We start from the raw sequence: 18,517 nt of genomic DNA, 5'->3' as shown, positions 1-18,517 counted from the left end.
GTGAATTATCTTACTCCTGTGCTTTGTAGATACTTTTCTGTTACGCCTGAATAAAAATATATGTGTAAATACAATTAGTAGGAGAGAAGATAGGATGAACAGCCATAATCCACTTGATTGGAGAGATATAGCTGATTCCCCTTCTGTTTTAAACGTCACATTATATTTGTTTTTGTGCGTTTGCTTATGTACATGTACATATTTTAAAATGTATTTATATGTTTCTATGTAGCCCCGAAGAAGTCCCTTTTGGGACGAAATGCGTTGGCTACTTATCTTTGTAAAAACACAACAAATAACTATTCTTGAAAAAAGATACATTGTGGAATCCGAAATCCTCCTGTGTTCACATTAAGACTGCTCTCTATTTCTGTATTTAGCTCAACTACATTGTGTGCAGAACCATTCTCATGCTTTAAGTGTACAACCATATGTGGCTGGCCGCAGGGTCAGGAACCCAGAACATCAAACTGTCCTTAGTTGTGCCCAGTTTCTGAGCACTGGAAAGGAGATATCCTTCAGAACAAATCTACTATTTCCCAACAAGAAAGAATATCTGGGTCAGGATAGGTATCTGCACAAAGAAAAAAGTGCATGGTGTGCTGGACCTATTTTAACAAACATCCCATTGGAACATGCTGTTCATCTTGGTTGTAATCTCAACCACTGCAGTAAAGCATAGATCATATATGAACAGTTCAGTGCATGCCTCTAGCACCCTGGGCATGTCCTCATTCTGGAGTTCAGTGTGCAAGTGTGGTAAGGAACATAACACAGAAGAGAGTGAGGAGCAGTAAGATTGAAGTGTGTGTGTGTGTGTTTTCATTTGTGTTTGTTGTCTTCTATGTGTGTTGTACCCCAGTGACAGGCATCAATAGATCTCTGAGGACCAGCACTGCAGATGGACAATAAGACATGCAGGTTCCAGCCATACCATTATATTACGATGCATGGGCCAAGTTGCATAATGGTGGAGAATCAGGTTGTGCTGGAAACAGTGGTACATAAAGGAACATCTGTCTGTGTGTACAGAGATCAAGTGTCAAAAATAAACATGGCATTAACGTGGGTGGTGGGGATATTTTTTTCTTCTACATTACCAAGCAGCTTGTAAAGAACATGGAGACTGGTGTGACAATACATGTGTTAGATGGTGGTTTTTTGTAACATTAATTTGTAAAAAATTATCTATTTACGTGTCAAACATAAACTTTACAACGTACTGCTGTATGCAGAACACAATTTTCCCCTGCCCCATTAATGTACCTGGATGAAAGGTCTTTGCTAGATTATAAACTGTGTTAAGAACTCTTGCTTCTTTTACCAATAAACTGCTTTCTGTTTCAGCAAAGGGGACTTAATCGACCCAAACCTGAAGGACCAAATCCAGTTTTATCGAACACCACGTGTGATGAAGACTCTCTTGTCCATTATTGCGAAGCCACTGGTAAGGATTTTATTTGATCTTTTATTGCCATCAAACCATGTCCCTAGGATTAATGTTCCCACAACTTCATTGTTGTCCCATTGTGTACCTGACTAACACATTTCCAACCATGTGACTGAAATATTTGTAGTCCAATGAGTGACATCTCTCTAGTTCCAAAATTGGCGCATCTCATTACCCTTGAGAGATCCCTGTTGCCTGTCTGGGACCTTTCTGCCCTCGATTGACAAGGCTCAAATTTCATGACTGACCTGTGCCAATCCCTGTGATTGAAATATCATATTGCCAAAGACCAATATGTCACTAGCAGCTTTAACATCACATCCAATTACAAAATCCTGTTAAATTTCCAGCCAATGAGGGACAGCCCCTGTCCATGACGGACCTGACTGGAGTATCTTCACCCCCAATTGTCATTTCATCATCCCAAGTAGGAGTATATTTCTAGAACACTGACTGAGCCTTCTATATCCTTGTATCTAAAAGGTTTCCAGTCCAAACATTGGCTGAACTGAAGCCCACTCTTACAATACAGTTTTCTTTTTTTTTTTTACAGATTTATCTTCTGCCCTATCACTGACCTAGCTTCCAATTTTTGACTGCTGCTCGTGAGCCCTACAACACTTGTTGCTGAAAATGGAATTGGCATGGTCTTAGCTATCCACGGGGGTTATCCAGATTGGTGGGTGATGTAGTAAATTGGGTTTTTACTTTCTGGGGTGCTAACCCTCCTCATGCACCAACCGCAATCCTTGCCAGGGTGAAGAGCAAAAAAGTCACTAAATTAACCTGTGCTTAACCCTTTGGCAGCTTGGCAAAAGGCAATGTGTAAAGTATTTCTGCAGCACTCAAACAATAATAAAGTCATAACAAAATAGAATAAAATTCCCACACCAATTTAGAAAAATAGAGAACATTGCCATGAATTCAATGACACCTTAATGAATTAAATCCAATCAATAGAACCGGAATTATGATTTTCTTTTTAGTTTTTAGTGAAAATAGTACTTAAAGATCAAAGCGCCAACTGTGGGCATCTAATCGCACGAGGCCGGGACAAAGTCGATAGTTCTAGCCAATTGCGATGGAGTGCTGTTTGTATCCATGATGTGGATGTGAAAACTCCACTAAAGAGGGAACACATCAAGTGGTAAATTAACAATCTCAATCTCAAGATTCAGATAAATTCTCAATTGAATCCCACAAAAATGGTGTTTCTTTCTCAGGGCAGTCCTCTGAGGTACAAAGCGGGCCTCAAGCAGTAGGGCAGTCTTCTGAAGTATAAGGGAGTCATTCTGGGGTGTCTCTACTGGTCCAGAAGTGATAAGAAGAATTGGTTTGAGGGTCCAATATTTATACGTGGCGCCACCCTTTGAAATGGGACAAACATCTACGTTTTTCTACATCTTGTTCTGGAAATGTCCACTCATTCCCCTGCCCAGGCTCCAAGATGTCTAGGTTGACAAAAGACTGGTGTCAAGTTATTTCTGATTGTGCAGGAGGCAGACCCTTCAAAATGTAAATGGGACAAGGAACAGTTCACCCCATGCCACTGGAGTCAAGCTAGCCTGGCTGATGAGGGGTGTTACCCCGAAACCGGTTCCATGATGCTTTTTTCTGGTCCAGGGAGGACCTGGCCTTGCAGTTCCGCTGGACTGTTCCCATGGGGAACAGGGTCAAGACTGATTTGCATATGGCTGGGTTTTATCTGGGATGGCAAGGAGAACAAAAAATGATGGATTTAGGCCCAGGTCTCTGTACTGGGGTGAATATCTGACATTGTTCAGCATTCTGTCCATCATTTGTTCTTTTTGCAACTTTTGAGACCAAACATGATATTTCTACCTCTTCCCAATCAGAAGTTAGCACTTATTAAATGTAATAAGGTAATCCAATGTTATGCTATGGGAGAGGGAGGCCATGCAGTAGTGAAAAACGAATTCAAGAGTTTTTTATTGCCAGGACATGTAAAACCTAAAATACATGTCCAACTTTTCAAATACAGTGCACCTTGCCCCATGGGCTGTTTAGGTCCTACCTTAGGGGTGACATAAGTATTAACAAGGAAGGTTCAGGCTTGGCAAAAGGGTTATTTTTCCAAGTCAAACTGGTAGTTTAAAACATACACACATGCTGCAATGGTATGCCTAGGACATCGGGAAACTTAAGTAGGTGGCTCAATATGTGCTGCAGGCCTTCTAGTAGCATTTAATTTACAGGAACTGAGAGTACATGTAGTACCTCTTTACTTGGACCTCATAAGTAAATTAAATGTGCCAATTAGGTGTAACACAAATTTACCATGTCTAAAGGAATATGAGCACAAACACTTTAGATCTGGTTTGCAAAGGTAAACTGCACAGCGCCCCAAGTGCCAAATAAAACGGGTTCAGGAAACCGGAAGAAAGGAGCCGAGAGAGTTGAGGGTGACACTGCAAAGACAGCCAAGTCCAACATGTGACAACACCAACCAACTCTGACTGACTTGTCTTCTTGCCCCATTGACAGACTTGCATCTTGCTTTGTAAAAGGGATATCTTTAGCCATCTGGCAGACGTGCATTCAACACTGACAGAATTCTAACCCAATCACATACCTATTTCCAGTTCTGTAGCTGATTTGTCTCAGTCCCTGTGGCTGGCCTAGTACCAGCCCCATACTTAACATATCTCCAGTTGCTGACCATTTTTCCAGCCCCACACATCTCAGGCCTGCAGGTATCTTGCCCCATGGCTGAAAATATCTCTAAGTTGCAGTTATAAGCTTGACATTTGTGTTTTGTAAATTTTATGGAACTTATGGGCAGTTCTATCCGTGCACAGATGCTGAGGCAGTAGGCAGGTGCCATGAAAGGATCCCTCTGCTTAATGAACAGAATTACTACATCCATTTTTGCTACATTACATGAATGTGGCATTTGCTCCAAGTAAGCCATTGCTTCTTGGGTATCTTAGCTGCTTAAAGAGAAAGAATTTCATTCTAGGAAACTTCTGCTATACAAATGCACTTTGAAGCAATTCATCAAAAATGAAGGCATATTTAATGAACAATGTATTTACTTACCAGTGCCACGTGTTAAGGTAATGAGTGGCTTTCTAAAATCTTTCATCTCCATATCTCCATTTTCTTCCTAACATGATTTGCAAGAAATGTTCCAAAGAAAGACACCCACACATACCAAAAGAATTTTCAATGAAAAGATAAAGCATTGTAAATACACTGGACACTGAATTTTGTATCGTATCATCATATACTTTTGAGGAACAATTTCACCAAAACTCCTCAGCGTCCACTGAAGTGTCCTAGTTGTCAATGAAATAATTGCAACAAATTAGTTGTCCGCTGCACAAAAAGGCAGTGTCCTGTATCACTAGCTCAATGGAAAATATTTGTAAGCGCTTGGTTATTCCTAAGCAGGGCTTCACAAACTCCCAGCCTTGTTACCTTCTTGATATATTTGCAGTTCTTGCCACGGGCCACTTTGTAGTACTTGCCCCTTCTTTGTTGTAGACCAGTCTAGGACTGCTACTAGCTGGGGGCACTTCTTAAGGGGGTACTGGTGCCTGAGTTTAATTGTGGAGCTAGTGACTGATCAAGGGAGCAGTGCTTCCATGAGTAGGCTGCTACCTGATCGGGGAGACTACTGCCGTTTATCAAGGAATATTATCTGATTGGGATCTATGGCAATATAGTGTGAGGGTGCAGCCTTAATGCCTGATTAGGTCACTACTTTGTTATCTAAGAATTCCAGTTGACCAGGGATCGCTGGCATGATGGGGAGCGGTCTTCTTCCCTATTTTCTGAGTAAGGGGTACTTCATTCTAAAGAAATTCTGGCTGATCAGGAATCTGTGTCATGATTATGTGGAGTGGGTCATCGTCCTTACTTCCTGATTCACAGACTACTTCATCATCAGGACTATTCTCTGCTCATGTATCGGGGAACTGTGGCATGATGGTGTGGGGGTCTGCTGCCTTACTGCCTTATTAAGGCACTACATTATTATTGAGGAATACTATCTTATCATGGATCTATGGTGTGATAGTGTGGAGTGGGTCACTGTAGGACTTAGCCTGTTCGGCTAAAGTTCCCTAAACTTTTTACTTTCCCGCTAGACCATTTTCCTGACCTAGAATTGCCAATTTAGATGCTTTGGGTACTTTGCCACTACTGATCAGTGTCAAAGTACAAGTGTTCCCTATGTAAAGTGTAATGGTAATTGGTTGGCCATGATTGGTATGTTTGCCTTACTAGTAAAGTCCCTAGTGATGTGCACTGTGTGTGTCAGGGCTAGTAATACAAATGCGCATGGAGATGGGAACTCAGGCCTGCAGTGTAAGGCCTGCGTGCAGTTTGCTAAGTTAGCATGTTGTCCTGACAAGTGTAACCACTTTTCAGGCCTTACTTTCCCTTTTGCATATACATTGGGCACCCCTGTGGTAGGTTCTGGGTAATCTCTGGGCAGGGTGCAGTGTAGGTAGAAGGCAGGACATATACTAAGGTGTGTGTTATGTCTTGATGGTGAAAAACAGTCCATTTCGTTTTTCACTGCGGCCAGGCCATCCTGCCCATAGGACAGAATAGGGGAGGCAGGTGTTGTGTTTGTTAGCCTAGTTTCCTGTAGGTTTATAATGGAGAGGTGAAGTTTAGTATGTATGAACTCACGGTGTCATAACACATCTTTCGATGAAGGTGGTTTTGTCACTGTGTGTTCAGAAACCACTAATTTAGAAAGTGGCTGAGTTTTTGTGTTTTAAGCATTTCTGTGTCTCTGCTGAAATGTGGATTGACTGTCTGGATCTGGAAGGTGAGAGCAGCTGGGCGAGGTCTTGACACAGGGAGGGGTGGAGATGGCACCATGCTGCCCTGCATCTGGAGAGTAGGGGAAGGAGAAGCCTGGGAGGTGAAAAGGCCTGGGCTGGTGCTATAAAGCAATTGACCAATCTCCTGCTGAGTGATAAAAGACCCAGACCCCTAGTATCAAAGGGAGAAAGGTGACACTGGGAGGGAGACACCCAGAACTTATTTAAGGAGGGGTCAGGGACCCCTGAGCACAAACTAACTTCAAAGACATTAAGGGTTATAACTATGAGAGCTGAAAACCCTGAACGTCGGAATAAAACAGAAATGGATTGAGACTGAAAAGGCTTGGAGCCATTCTGTGGTCAAGAGGAACCCCTGCTAAAGAAGGAGCAAATGAAGAGACTGCTATGGAAAGACCAATCCTTGCTTTGTGATCTGGGGCTGGTCTGCAATTTCCTGTTCTAACCAAGGGAGAGGCTGTTGGCACTCTGCTTGGAGGCACCGGGTCCCCCTGCTTGAAGAAGACTGTGCTGTGTCTTGTTACCCCAAAGGCCCGAGGTGAGCTGGCTCCCTGTTTGGAAACACAGGAACATAAAGGTTTCTGGAGAAGTCCCAAGCAAAACAGTGTGCGCGTGCTTTTGCAGCTTGAGACCCTCAGAAGTTGTTCCTTGTGATCGTGGGCACAGGAGTACAGTGAGTCTAGGACACGCAGGGTGCCTGTCTTGGTGCAGGCCAAGGCGTTGGTGAGGAGCACCTGGTCGTTGTGTGCACCGAACGAAGAAGTGAGTCTCAGATGCACCGAGTGCGTGCCGTGGTGCAGCCAGGGCACTGGAGAAGAGCGCCTGGACATCGTGTGCACCGGGAAAAGAGGTGAGACTCGGACGCGCAGGGTGCGTGTCGAGTTGCAAGCCGAGGTGCTGGTGAAGAGCGCTGGTTCATCATGAGCACCAGAGAAGAGGCGAGTCTCGACACGTACTGTGCGTGTCGAGGTGCAACCAGAGGCGCTGGTGAGGAGTGCCTGGGTAGTGTGTGCACCGAATTCGAAGTAAGTCTCCATAGTGCTGAGGGCGGGTCTCAGTGTTCACTGAGACTGCCGGAACGAAGGTCAGGTCATTGGGCCCTCAGAGTGAAACAGCAGCGGCCCGGACCGGCAGCCCCGAAGGAGCTGAGCTGCTGGCTGGAGCTCGCTGTACCTATTGACAGAGTTCTGGATCAAGGTCCAAGTCGCTGAAGGAGGAGAGGAAAGTGGGGTTGCGCCTCCCCAGCTTACATGGATCACCGCTTGGGGTGGGGTGCAGGCCCGGAGGGACACTCTCTTGGCCTCTTGCTTCTGTCAGCTGCACAAGCCTGTTGCGTCGGCTCAGATCTAGGCCCATGCTGGCCCAAGAAGGGGCGGTACTGGGGCGGGATTGAGAAGCGGTACTTTTGTGTCATCATTGATCCATATTGGGGGCACTGTTAACAGAGCACCTAAACTGTTGTATTACACTCTTCATTATTGCTGCTAACGAAATATTGAGCTGTTGTATGACGCCAGACCTTATTTGTGCCTGATGAACTACATGCTGGGTGCTCTATGCACTGCGTTATTTTTCCCTTGCAGAGTACATGATTGTAACGTGGCGCATTGCATTATATCTTCATCGCACAATATCTGATTATAACTTGGCACAGTGCATTATTTCTTCTTTGCACAGTACATGTTTGTAGCGTGAAGCGTTGCTTTGTTTATTCCTTGCACATGGCATGCTGGTAGTGATATGCATTGCATTAATCCTTCTATTGTAAAGTACATGACTGTAGCGGTACGTATGGCGTTGTTTCTCTACTGCACAGTACCAGAGAAGATCGTTACGCATTGCAGTATTTGTTTTCTTTTGCAACGTGTGTGATTCTAGCAATACGACTTGCCTAACCTTTTGAAAACAGAAGTGAGCTTAATTGTTGTTTAGAAGCGGTGGTTGGGATTAGAACCTACCAATCGGCCAGAAGGAATACTACCCATTCTTATATATTGATTTTGTATCGTGGGCCATATCGTATATCTTCTTATATAAAGATTATACTTGTTTTATAAAAACTTGTGTGGAGTCTATTTGTGGTGACATCATTGGGTTGCACATACTGTACACTCATGCCTTGGAGATAAGTTTGGCTGCTCGTGCCAAGCTACTAAGGGGGTGAGCAGGGCTATCTCAGAAGGTGTCCTTACTTAGCCTAACGTTGAAACGAGGGGTCAGGGACTTCCGCCTCCAGCATTTGGTAGCAGTGGTGAGGGATAAGGACCCGAACTTCCAACAGTCATCTACCTTAATTCCTAATTCCGGGACTACTTTATCATCAAGGAACATTATCTGAGCATGAATCGGGAATCTATGGCATGATGGTGTGTGTCTGTGGCTTACTGACTGATAAAGAGACAAATTAATTTTCAGGGAATACTAACTGATCAGCCATCTAAGGCATAATGGTGTGGGTCTGCTGACTTACTGCCTAATTATGGCACAACCTCTTGATCGAGGATTACTAGCTGATCAGAGATGTAAGGCATGATGGTGTGGGGGTCTACTGCCTGACAGAATAGGAATAATGCTGCAACTGCCTGGATATGGCTAACTTTCTGATGGGGAGGACACAGGTCAATCGCCTGTTGGTGGGGATAAGTTATGAAAGTTGGACAGCTGCCTGATTTGGGCACTACTCCTTGATGCTGGAGCTGTCTGGTGGAGGGCTTACTGAATGAGTGGCAATTACGTTTTGAGGAGTGTAGGGAGGACTACAGTCTGGTGTATCTGGTGTACCTTTCATCTCATCCTGTGGAACATACCTCACAAGGCAGTGGATCCCCCTGCCCAGCAGGATATCCCCTTCCTGAATAGGTTTATCCCAGATGCTGTAGCTTAATTGTCCATCTGGCTATAGTGCTTTACGTATGAGGTAGACCAGCCACACTACTCTTGGGCATTAGTATACCCATCCTGCAATGTTGACTCATTGAATGATAACTGCTGCATGTGAGGGAAGAAAAATGCATCAAGAACGAATTATCCTCCATCAGGTTGTAGTCTCTCCTTCAGTAGGGAACAAGCCAGTTAGGCAGTACATAATTACCATTTTATGCCACTTTCAATAGATATGTGTGTTTGTTGGAGTACTGATTTAGTGCTAACCTAGCAGAATACAGTGTTGTATTTAAGTCAGACCAAGGGCTAAAGGCTATCATTTACTTACAGAGACGCTTGCTGGTATTAGCCATCCGCTATAAACCCAATGAAAACCTGCGATCAGTAACAACAAACCTTCTCTCTAAATGAAGCTTATGATATTTTAAACAGAAGTAGAAGTAGATCTCTGGGTCTAGGGATCCAGACTGTGTAACTTACTGAACCCAAGCCTAGGGCGCCACGACGCTACAGTTTCAGAAATAGTCTGAATGATGTTCCAGTGTTAATGCAGCTAAACTCCCCAACTCTGTGAATAAGGACTGAAGACTATTACACCAGGATTCTCCCTTCACTGGTTGGAACCAAGGCCCTTTTTCGATATTTCACCTAGATATACTGACTGTAACAAATAGCACTCTATACAAATCTAAATATATACAATAATGTCACTGTTTTTTTTAACTCTACCTCGACCCCATCACTTTTGTTCAAATGTGTATCTATGTATGCATGTTTAAGTTATTTTTATTATGCAAAAAAAATGATGGACGGAATGCTGAATAAATCATACATTCACCCCCAGTCAAGAGATCTGGGTTAAATCCATCGTTCTTTTGCTCACCATGCCACCCCAGTTCAGACCCAGCCATATTCGAATCAGTCTTGACCCTGTACCTCATGGGAACAGTCCAAACCGAACTGCCAAGCCACGTCCTCCCTGGACCAGAAACAAGCATCCTGGGACTGGATTCTGGGTATTACCCTTCATCAGCCAAGGTAGCTTGAATCCAGTGGCACAATGAGAAAGGGACCCATGTCTGGGCATACCCATCCCACTTAGCGTGAAAAGTGCTACACATACAAATGATGGACGGAATGCTGAATAAATCTCACATTCACCCCAGTCAAGAGATCTGGGTTAAATCCAGCGTTCTTTTGCTCACCATGCCACCCCAGTTTAGACCCAGCCATATGCAAATCAGTCTTGACCCTGTGCTCATTGGAACAGTCCAGACTGAACTACCAAGCCAGGTCCTCCCTGGACCGGAAACCAGTATCCTGGGACCGGTTTCTGGGTATTATTTTTATAGCACAAACCTAGCTAATAGACAGTGGAACACTGTACATGGTCAAAGTCAGGCATAACGTCAACAAGTAATCGGAGAGAGGTAGCCGGATTGTGGATGGTTAATGCATTCTAATGCAGTGTTCTTTAAAGAGGCTAGTCTTCAACTTTCATACATTTGAGCAGCGTTGAGGCGGTCCTGATTGAGACAGAGATGTTGTTCGATCACAGATTTCTTTTACCATCATAATCTGTGTTCATGTAGAATACACTAAAAAAAAGAGAATGTTTAAAGAAATGTTTTTTTTTGTTTTTCCTTCAGTTTCCTAGGTTTTCACTTGTCTGCCGAACCTTAAGAGGCTTGGGGTAAGTGTTGTTCACTGTTGGTTCTCACTGTGGGTAGCCGAATGACCACTTGTGATGAATTGCAGTGGGAGGTGCATTTGGGTCTATGCATATTTGTGTTCTTGGCACATGTGGAATAAAACCTAGGCAGAGTAATATGAGAGAGAGGACATTATGAAAACATAATTCCATTTTCCCAAGTGTTAAGTTTTAAAAGAACACATTTTAGCTGTGTATCCATGATGTTTACAAGGGTTCAAAAGGAATGCAATATTTTAAGTATAAAGGAATTTGTAAAATGTAAATGACCTAAAATAATAAAAAAACATAAGGAATATAAAACTCATCACTTCATATAAGTGTACGGAATAGAACAGCAGGTTTCCACATACATTATAATATGAAAAGTTCTCCATAAGGATAATGTCACCACCAAGTGTTGCATTCACACTTCAGAGAGAAATCCAATATCTCTGGTGATGCCACAGTGGGGTGATCATTTTCTTGGGATTTTGTGGTCCATAGTCTTTGGCCTGGAATGAAAGGTATGAATACCTCTGGTTTTTGCAGCTGATGCTGGCTCACTACACTATTATTGCGAACGCGTGATCTCAATGCATCTGTCTCCGGTCGCATCACCGGAGACAGATGTCGAGACTTAATCGGGATGCCCATTACTGAGACCGCGATTGCGGCTCCCTCTAATCCTGGCAAATTAAAGACAAAGGTTTTCCCAGCATTAAGATCAAGCTGTCTCCCTCATCCTTGTGCCAATCACGGCACTCAATTCACCATGGCTTGACTCAGTCCTTGTATCGTGGTGCCATATGCGGCTTTCATTATTCTACAAGCTACAATGGACAATCCCCTCCTAACGTACGGCTCAAGCTATCTATCTGGTGCTTGAATCTGGTTGGTGTCCTTCCATACACAAGGACCCGTCCTGCGATTACGATAGGACTACTCAGGTTGTGCACAGTATATACAGACATGCTCTTTTTTGCCTGAACCCTTTACTTAATGTTGTTTGTCCGTTCGTGTTAGTAGCATGCAGGCTGTGTCCCACTTGGATTGTGTCCCTTATTTTGTGTTATATTTGTAATTGTATATGAAATACCTGTCCGACTGGACAGAGAAATATAGTATTGATTGAGTCTATATTAATTTGTAATGTACTAGATAATTGTCTAGAAATGACTGTCTATAGAAATACTGTTTTACAGAAGCAAAACATAAAATGCAAAATGTATCCAGGTAAATGCAAGCGCCAAGTAGCGAATAACGAAATCCATCTGGCACCCACAGGACAGCAAGTAAGATGTACAGCAACAAACGAATGTACATAGTGTAGAGTGACAATTACTTAAAATAGTAAATTACTGCAGAAAAAGACAATAAAGAACCAAAGAAAATAAATCTTCTCTATCAAGTGCCCGTGAATGAGAAGAAATCGGTAGGGAACCCCCTTGAGCAATCTCCCTCCACCATCAGTGGGTCCCTTAGTTTCCTCCTGAAACGGATAACAAATACAAATGATTATAAATTATAACAAAATGCACACAATTACACTTGGATTCATGTTTGCACAGCTTCAGTACACAATTGCCACCCCTGGGGCCCATGTGGATTTGCTCAATGACAAAGAAACTCAAGAGGAAACTGTTTGATAAGTGGTATTCTTGAAAATGCCTGGCGACAGGATAATGCGTGTCTCTGTTGTTAATAGCCAGCATGTGCTTCAATACCTTTTTCTGAACCATAAAGGTAGTGCTCCCTACGTATCTCAATTTGCAAGGACACTCCAGCCCATACACCCCAAAGGTAGAACTTCAGGTCAAAAATTGGGTTAATCTTTTGGTCTTGATAGGCCCTGGCGTAGTGTATACTTTAACCATGTTGATATTGCAGCATACCTTGCAGTGTCCGCAGGGGAAAAAGCCTTGTAGATTGTGATCCCCTTTATGTTGTGTATGGGATATATAGCTGTGTACAAGAATGTCCCCCAAACTGCGGCCTTTTCTATACGTGATTCTCGGTCTGTTGTATAGAGTGTGACCTAAAATCAGATAACTGGTAAGGAAATCCCAATTCCTTGCCATGATCTCTTGTATCTGCTGTGAATTTCTACTGTAGGTCAGTATTACTCTGGTGTCATTGGTTCCCATGGTGTCAGTGTCCCTGTTAGGTTTATTCAGGGTTTTTGACCTGCTGACCAAGCTGGATTTCAATTTTGCATATTCCAAGACCCTGTTGGGATAACCCTTGACCTTAAATCTGGAGATCATATTTTCTTGTTCAATGCTTTTGTAGTATGGCCTAAGGCCTGCTTTGCGCGCATGTTATGTTAGCATGGCTTATTAGAAGTTTAAAAGCCATTTTACCTTTTGCCGCTTTTGCACATGACACTGCATAGCTGTTTTTGTAAGTTATCCTTCGTGAAGGTCTACACTTGCGAAAGGGCTTTGCTTTTGACATCTCTAGACTTGCATCGTGCCCCTAGTCTGCACAGTGTGTGCTGAAGCCGTCAAGGTTATCTAAACATGTTAGCTGTTTTTCGACATGATCGAGTAACGCTTTCTAGACACAACAATTAGGCAGCTGTGAGCCAACTAAGATTCTGGCACCCTTATTATTGCACACTTGCCATGATTTCACACATTTGGAAGATTTTCCGTTTACAGGGATGCAGAGAGCTTCTGCTGATCCAGATGTGATTTACTCTTACTGAGCGGAAAGGTAATGGGGTCCCCCAAACAAGCCTAAGAGACCTTCTTTAGATTATAATACATAGTTCCTATATAGGGAGGGTGTTTAAACTAGGCGCTATAAGACCTGTTTTCACCATCATTGTAATATGATTTCTCCTTTTGTATTTTATGGAATTGTAACAATGCTGACCATATTATTTTTATTCGTATGTCTACTTATGTTGGCTAAGACACTGCACCTGAGATCATGCTGTTAAAATAAATATTTTAACCTTACCCATGTCTCTACTTTACTCCTGTTGTGGACTGGTATGAGAGTATAATGAAAGAGTGTTCTCACTTCCCACCATTCCGGAGTTTGTACTAAGTCACATGTTCTAGGTTGTCTAATCATTGGTTACTTTGCTATAGGATGAAGAGCTAATGTGACACTGATGCTAGCTGGTTGGGCTTTTTCTAGGTACTGAGGTGAGTTTCTGGTACACCACAATTCACTGATGACCTAGGTCTCTGTGCACAGTTCTGTGTATGAGCAGGATCCTTGCAACACTTTAAGCTTCTTCAGTGCTGCATTTCCTTCTTCCCCCTAAATAGTCCACCATATGGAATGCTCCACTTCAGATAATACGGGTGGCCACAGAGAGCATGAGGAAGGCTGTTACCCACTGTGGTTTGGCGGAAGAGACTACTTTGCTGGGTGCCTTGACTCCCCACTATTTTGACAACTAGAAACTCAATACTATCTCTGCTCATATTGTGGGCGAGTTTGATGTTGTGTTCATTAGAATTCAATTTATTGATAAATGTCAGGGCCTCTTCCTCTGTACCTTTCCAAATTACAAAAAGATAGTCAATAGAACATAGCAAGAGAGTAACCTTCATAAAATCACTGCTGAGATCTGTATCTCTACAAATCTTTTACTCCCACATCCCCATGAACAGGTTAGCGAAACGGGGGAAAGCAAGCAACCATATCTGTCCCCAGTACCTGCTTGTAGATTGTGCCATCAAACATAAAGATGTTGTTATGGAGGCAGAGTCTCATCATGCCCAGGAGCATATGTTGGTATGCCCAAGATTTCCAATTGGGGTATTTTTTAGGAAATGAAAACATGCATCTATACCCTGATTGTGATCAAGAGTAACTGTTAGATGTGGGGGTCTCTAGTTGGCACAGGTAGGTACTTGTGACAAATAGGGACCCTTGCCTCTAGTTAGGGTAAGGGGGTACACTCCTAAAATAACCCCTGCTCACCCCCTTGGTAGCTTGGCACATGCAGACAGGCTTATCTCAGAGGCAGTATGTAAAGCATTTGTGAACACATACAATAATCAAGTGACAACACTACAGATGGACACCACACAGGTTGTATATCGAAAATAAGTATTCTTTATATAGACTTATCACAAGACCACAAACGACAAAAATCCACAATACTATACTTAAAATGGTAGGTTTAGCTTAGTTCTCTTAAGTTCTTAAAATGTGGCACTTTGAGTCAATGTACCTTAAGATGCGACACGCAGGGCAACAAAAGTGTTGCAACTATGGAAATGCAGCAAAGATCTGGTGCAAAGAAATAAAGACGTCTAGTTTTTCCTGATGCAGGATGCTTCTCCGATGTTACGAGAAGTCTCGGCTCGATGTGTCAGCTACAGCGGTGACACCCTTGTTCAGTGATGCGACAACAGCGGCTTCGTCGGCGACACTCTTTTCTGACGATGCGAGACGCTTCCGCTCAGCAAAGGTTTCTTCTTATAATCCAAAAGTGATCTAATTCTCTGGGGTTTGGGACCCCTCTTTTATACACAGTTTCTGTTTGTTCTCTGAAGGCGGAGAGGCCTTTGCCTAGACCAAACCGGTTCTGGTCAGTCCTGGAGCACTCTGTTTACATGACTCCTTCTTTCCTTTCACACTGCAGGGCAGAGACATCAGACGCACCATGGGGGTGGAGCCGGCATTGTGGAGGGAAGTCACAGTCCTATTCAGGTCCCAGGTGCAACTCCTCTCTCCCATCTAGATGCAGATCTCTCTATTCAACACTAGGCTGACTCACCCTGTCTCCTGGAATCTCCCAGCCCCTTTCACTCAAACTCCAGACAAGGAATACACAACCTAGCAGAGGCAGGCTTGGATATTTAGACAAGAAAATACCTACATTCTTAAAGTGGTATTTTCAAACACAGAATGTTAAAACCAACTTCACTAAAAGATGTATTTCATCATTCTGAGTTCAGGCATACTAAACTCGAATTTCTACCTAGTTCACTGAGTCAGTTAGGATTATCAGATGTACTAATCTAACTGCCCATTCTGGCCTATGGGGACTAGGTAGCCTTGCAATAGTGAAAACGAAAATGGCTGGAATTCACTATTCGGACATGCCACATATAGTACCTTATACTTACAATGCAACCTGCCCTTGGGCCTACCATAGGGGTGTCTGATATGAAGAAAAGGGAAGGTTTAGGGACCGGCAAGTGTGTGCACGTGCCCAGTCAACATGGCAGTACCAGACTACACACAGGCTCTGCAATGGCTAGCCTTAGACACACTTTTACAGGCTGCTTCTGTGGGTGGCACAACCAGTGCTGCAAGCCCACTAGCAACATTTGGCTTACCAGATCTGGGCACTCCTGGTGCACTGTACTAGGGTCTGACAGGTAAACGAAACCAGCCAATCATGGAATCACTAATCCATACATCAATTTATAACAGGGAGAGCGTACACACTTTAACACTGATCAGCAGTGGTAAAGTGCCCAGAGTCATAAAACCAACAAAAACAGGTCAGGCAAAATACAGGAGGAAGGAAAAAGTTCAGGGATGACCCTGCAAAAAGGACCAAGTCCAACAGTAACCAAAAGGAAATTTTCTTCCCACATTGTGCCACCCAATATAGAAAGAAAATCCTTGGTATCCCTGACATATGAGGGGAGGGAAATGACATGTTCCCTGAGGAAATGATCTACGTATTTGGATATATTCTCCATAATACTGCCCTTAGATGACACTATAGATCTGCCAGGAGGAATTACAGGATCTTTATGAATTTTGGGCAGAAGTTACAAAATGGGTAGATTGGGGTAGTCTCTTTTCAGAAAGCAGAATTCTTCCCATGCGATGATACCTTTCTGTTCCCATTCAGTGAGTTTGTTCCAAGTGGTCAAAATACTGTCATTGTGTACATCTTTGTTGATTTTAGAATAAAACCTGGTGTCATTAAACTGTCTCAAAGCCTCGGTAATGTACATTTCTTTACTCATGAGGACAATGTTGTCTGCTGACTGTATGACAAGGCTGGCGTCATCCCCCAGGGATTTGATGATTTCTTTCTGTCTGATGCATAGATTGTGTGGTAGTACCCCTTTAGTCCAGGTGCGGTGTTTGAATTTCTGGGGAGCCTTGGTAATCACATTATGGAAGGTATCAATATTGTCTTGTTGTAGGTTTGGATAGACAATAGAGCATGGTTTGAATTTGGTGGCTGCTGCTAGATCAGTGGTGAGATCAAGATCACTGGAATTGTTCCCAAGATCCCCATGTGTGGATTCAGTATCCATTTCCAGTTTGTGTAATACTAAGTGTCTCCGCATTTCCCACTGTGAGACTAGGGAGAGCACTTATGTTGGGCTTAGAGGTGGCCTCCGAGATAGGCTTGTTTTTTTTAGACTGTGCCACTTTTTAAATTTTAATTGACGTAGAAATTTAAAAATGTCAATACGTGTTTCAAAATAGTTGAAAAGCTTGGTTGGGCAAAAGGTGAGGCCTAAACACAACATCAAACTTGCCCACAATATGAGCAGACCTAATATTGAGTTTCTAGATGTCAAAACAGTGGTGAGTCAAGGCACCCTGCAAACTAGTCTCTTCTGCAAAACCACTGGGGCTAACAGGCTTCATGCTCTCAGTAGTCACCTTGATAATCTTATATGGAGTATTCCATATGGTGAACTATTGAGAGCAAGCAGGAACTGCAGCACTGAAGAAGCTTATAGGATTGAACAAGAAAATATGGTCTCCAGATTTAAGGCCCTGGGGTTATCTCAACTGGGTCCTGGAACGTGCCAATTGAAAGATAGCTTGGTCAGCAGATCACAAACCCTGAATTAACCTAAAAGGGACACTGACACCATGGGAACCAATGACACCAGAGTAATACTGACCTACAGTAGAAATTCCCAGCAGATACAAAAAATCATGGCAAGGAATTGGGATATCCTTACCACTGATGCGATTGTAGGTCGCACTCTATACAACAGACTGAGGATCACGTAGAGGAAACGACACAGTTTGTGGGACATTCTTGTACACAGTGATATATCGTATACACAACATCAAGGGGATCACAATCTACAAGGCTTTTTTCCATGCGGACACTGCAAAGCATGCCACAATAGCTACATGGTTAAATAATACACAACACCAGGGCCTAACTAGACCAAAAAAAAATTTTGACTTGTAGTTCTACCTTTGTGGTGTATGTGCCCGAGTGCCGGTGCAAATTGACGTACTTAGGGAGTACTTCCTTTATGGCTAAGAAGAGTGTATTGGAGCATCTCCTCCATCTTGTGAGTTGCAGCCTACATGTGGCCCAGATTGCAGTGAGCAGAGTCCAGGAAGTGGTAAGGAGACAGACTAGTGCTGTCTCTTCCCAAGACAAAAAGTTGTTTAAAAAACGATTTTCACTTTCTGTGTTTACGGTCTATGCCTGTGGTTGTTACAGTTAAAAATTGTAGTTTTAGCCTGCCTGTAATTGCATATGTTATCACCTGTGTTGTGTTTTAAATGTGTGGTTTTCCCTGCCCATGATTGCCTTCATTTAGTGTGTTGAATTGTGGGATTTGCAGTCCAACCTCTGTAGTCTGTCCCTCTCATTCCTTGGTGACAAATCTGTTTTCCCTCCAAATTTCTCCTTTGCTCTGTGCTTACGCCTGTGTGCTCAAACAGTGCACCCCCAGCCTCCATTTTGTGTTCACAAGC

General features: G+C 43.2%; 1 protein-coding gene across 1 annotated transcript in view; it reads left to right on the top strand.

The window, feature by feature from the left end:
* LOC144800599 (vitamin D3 hydroxylase-associated protein-like) overlaps nucleotides 1-18,517 on the top strand; it is a 422,322-nt gene that overhangs the window by 344,223 nt on the left and 59,582 nt on the right. Inside the window, exons 10-11 of the mRNA XM_078671692.1 lie at nucleotides 1,348-1,447; nucleotides 10,803-10,846. Of these exons, the coding sequence (XP_078527818.1) occupies nucleotides 1,348-1,447; nucleotides 10,803-10,846 (144 nt within the window). The remainder of the gene's footprint in view (nucleotides 1-1,347; nucleotides 1,448-10,802; nucleotides 10,847-18,517) is intronic.

Source organism: Lissotriton helveticus, chromosome 1_2 (genome assembly GCF_964261635.1).
Source record: "Lissotriton helveticus chromosome 1_2, aLisHel1.1, whole genome shotgun sequence".
Classification (NCBI taxonomy): domain Eukaryota; kingdom Metazoa; phylum Chordata; class Amphibia; order Caudata; family Salamandridae; genus Lissotriton; species Lissotriton helveticus.
This window is presented reverse-complemented; position numbering and strand designations above follow the sequence as displayed.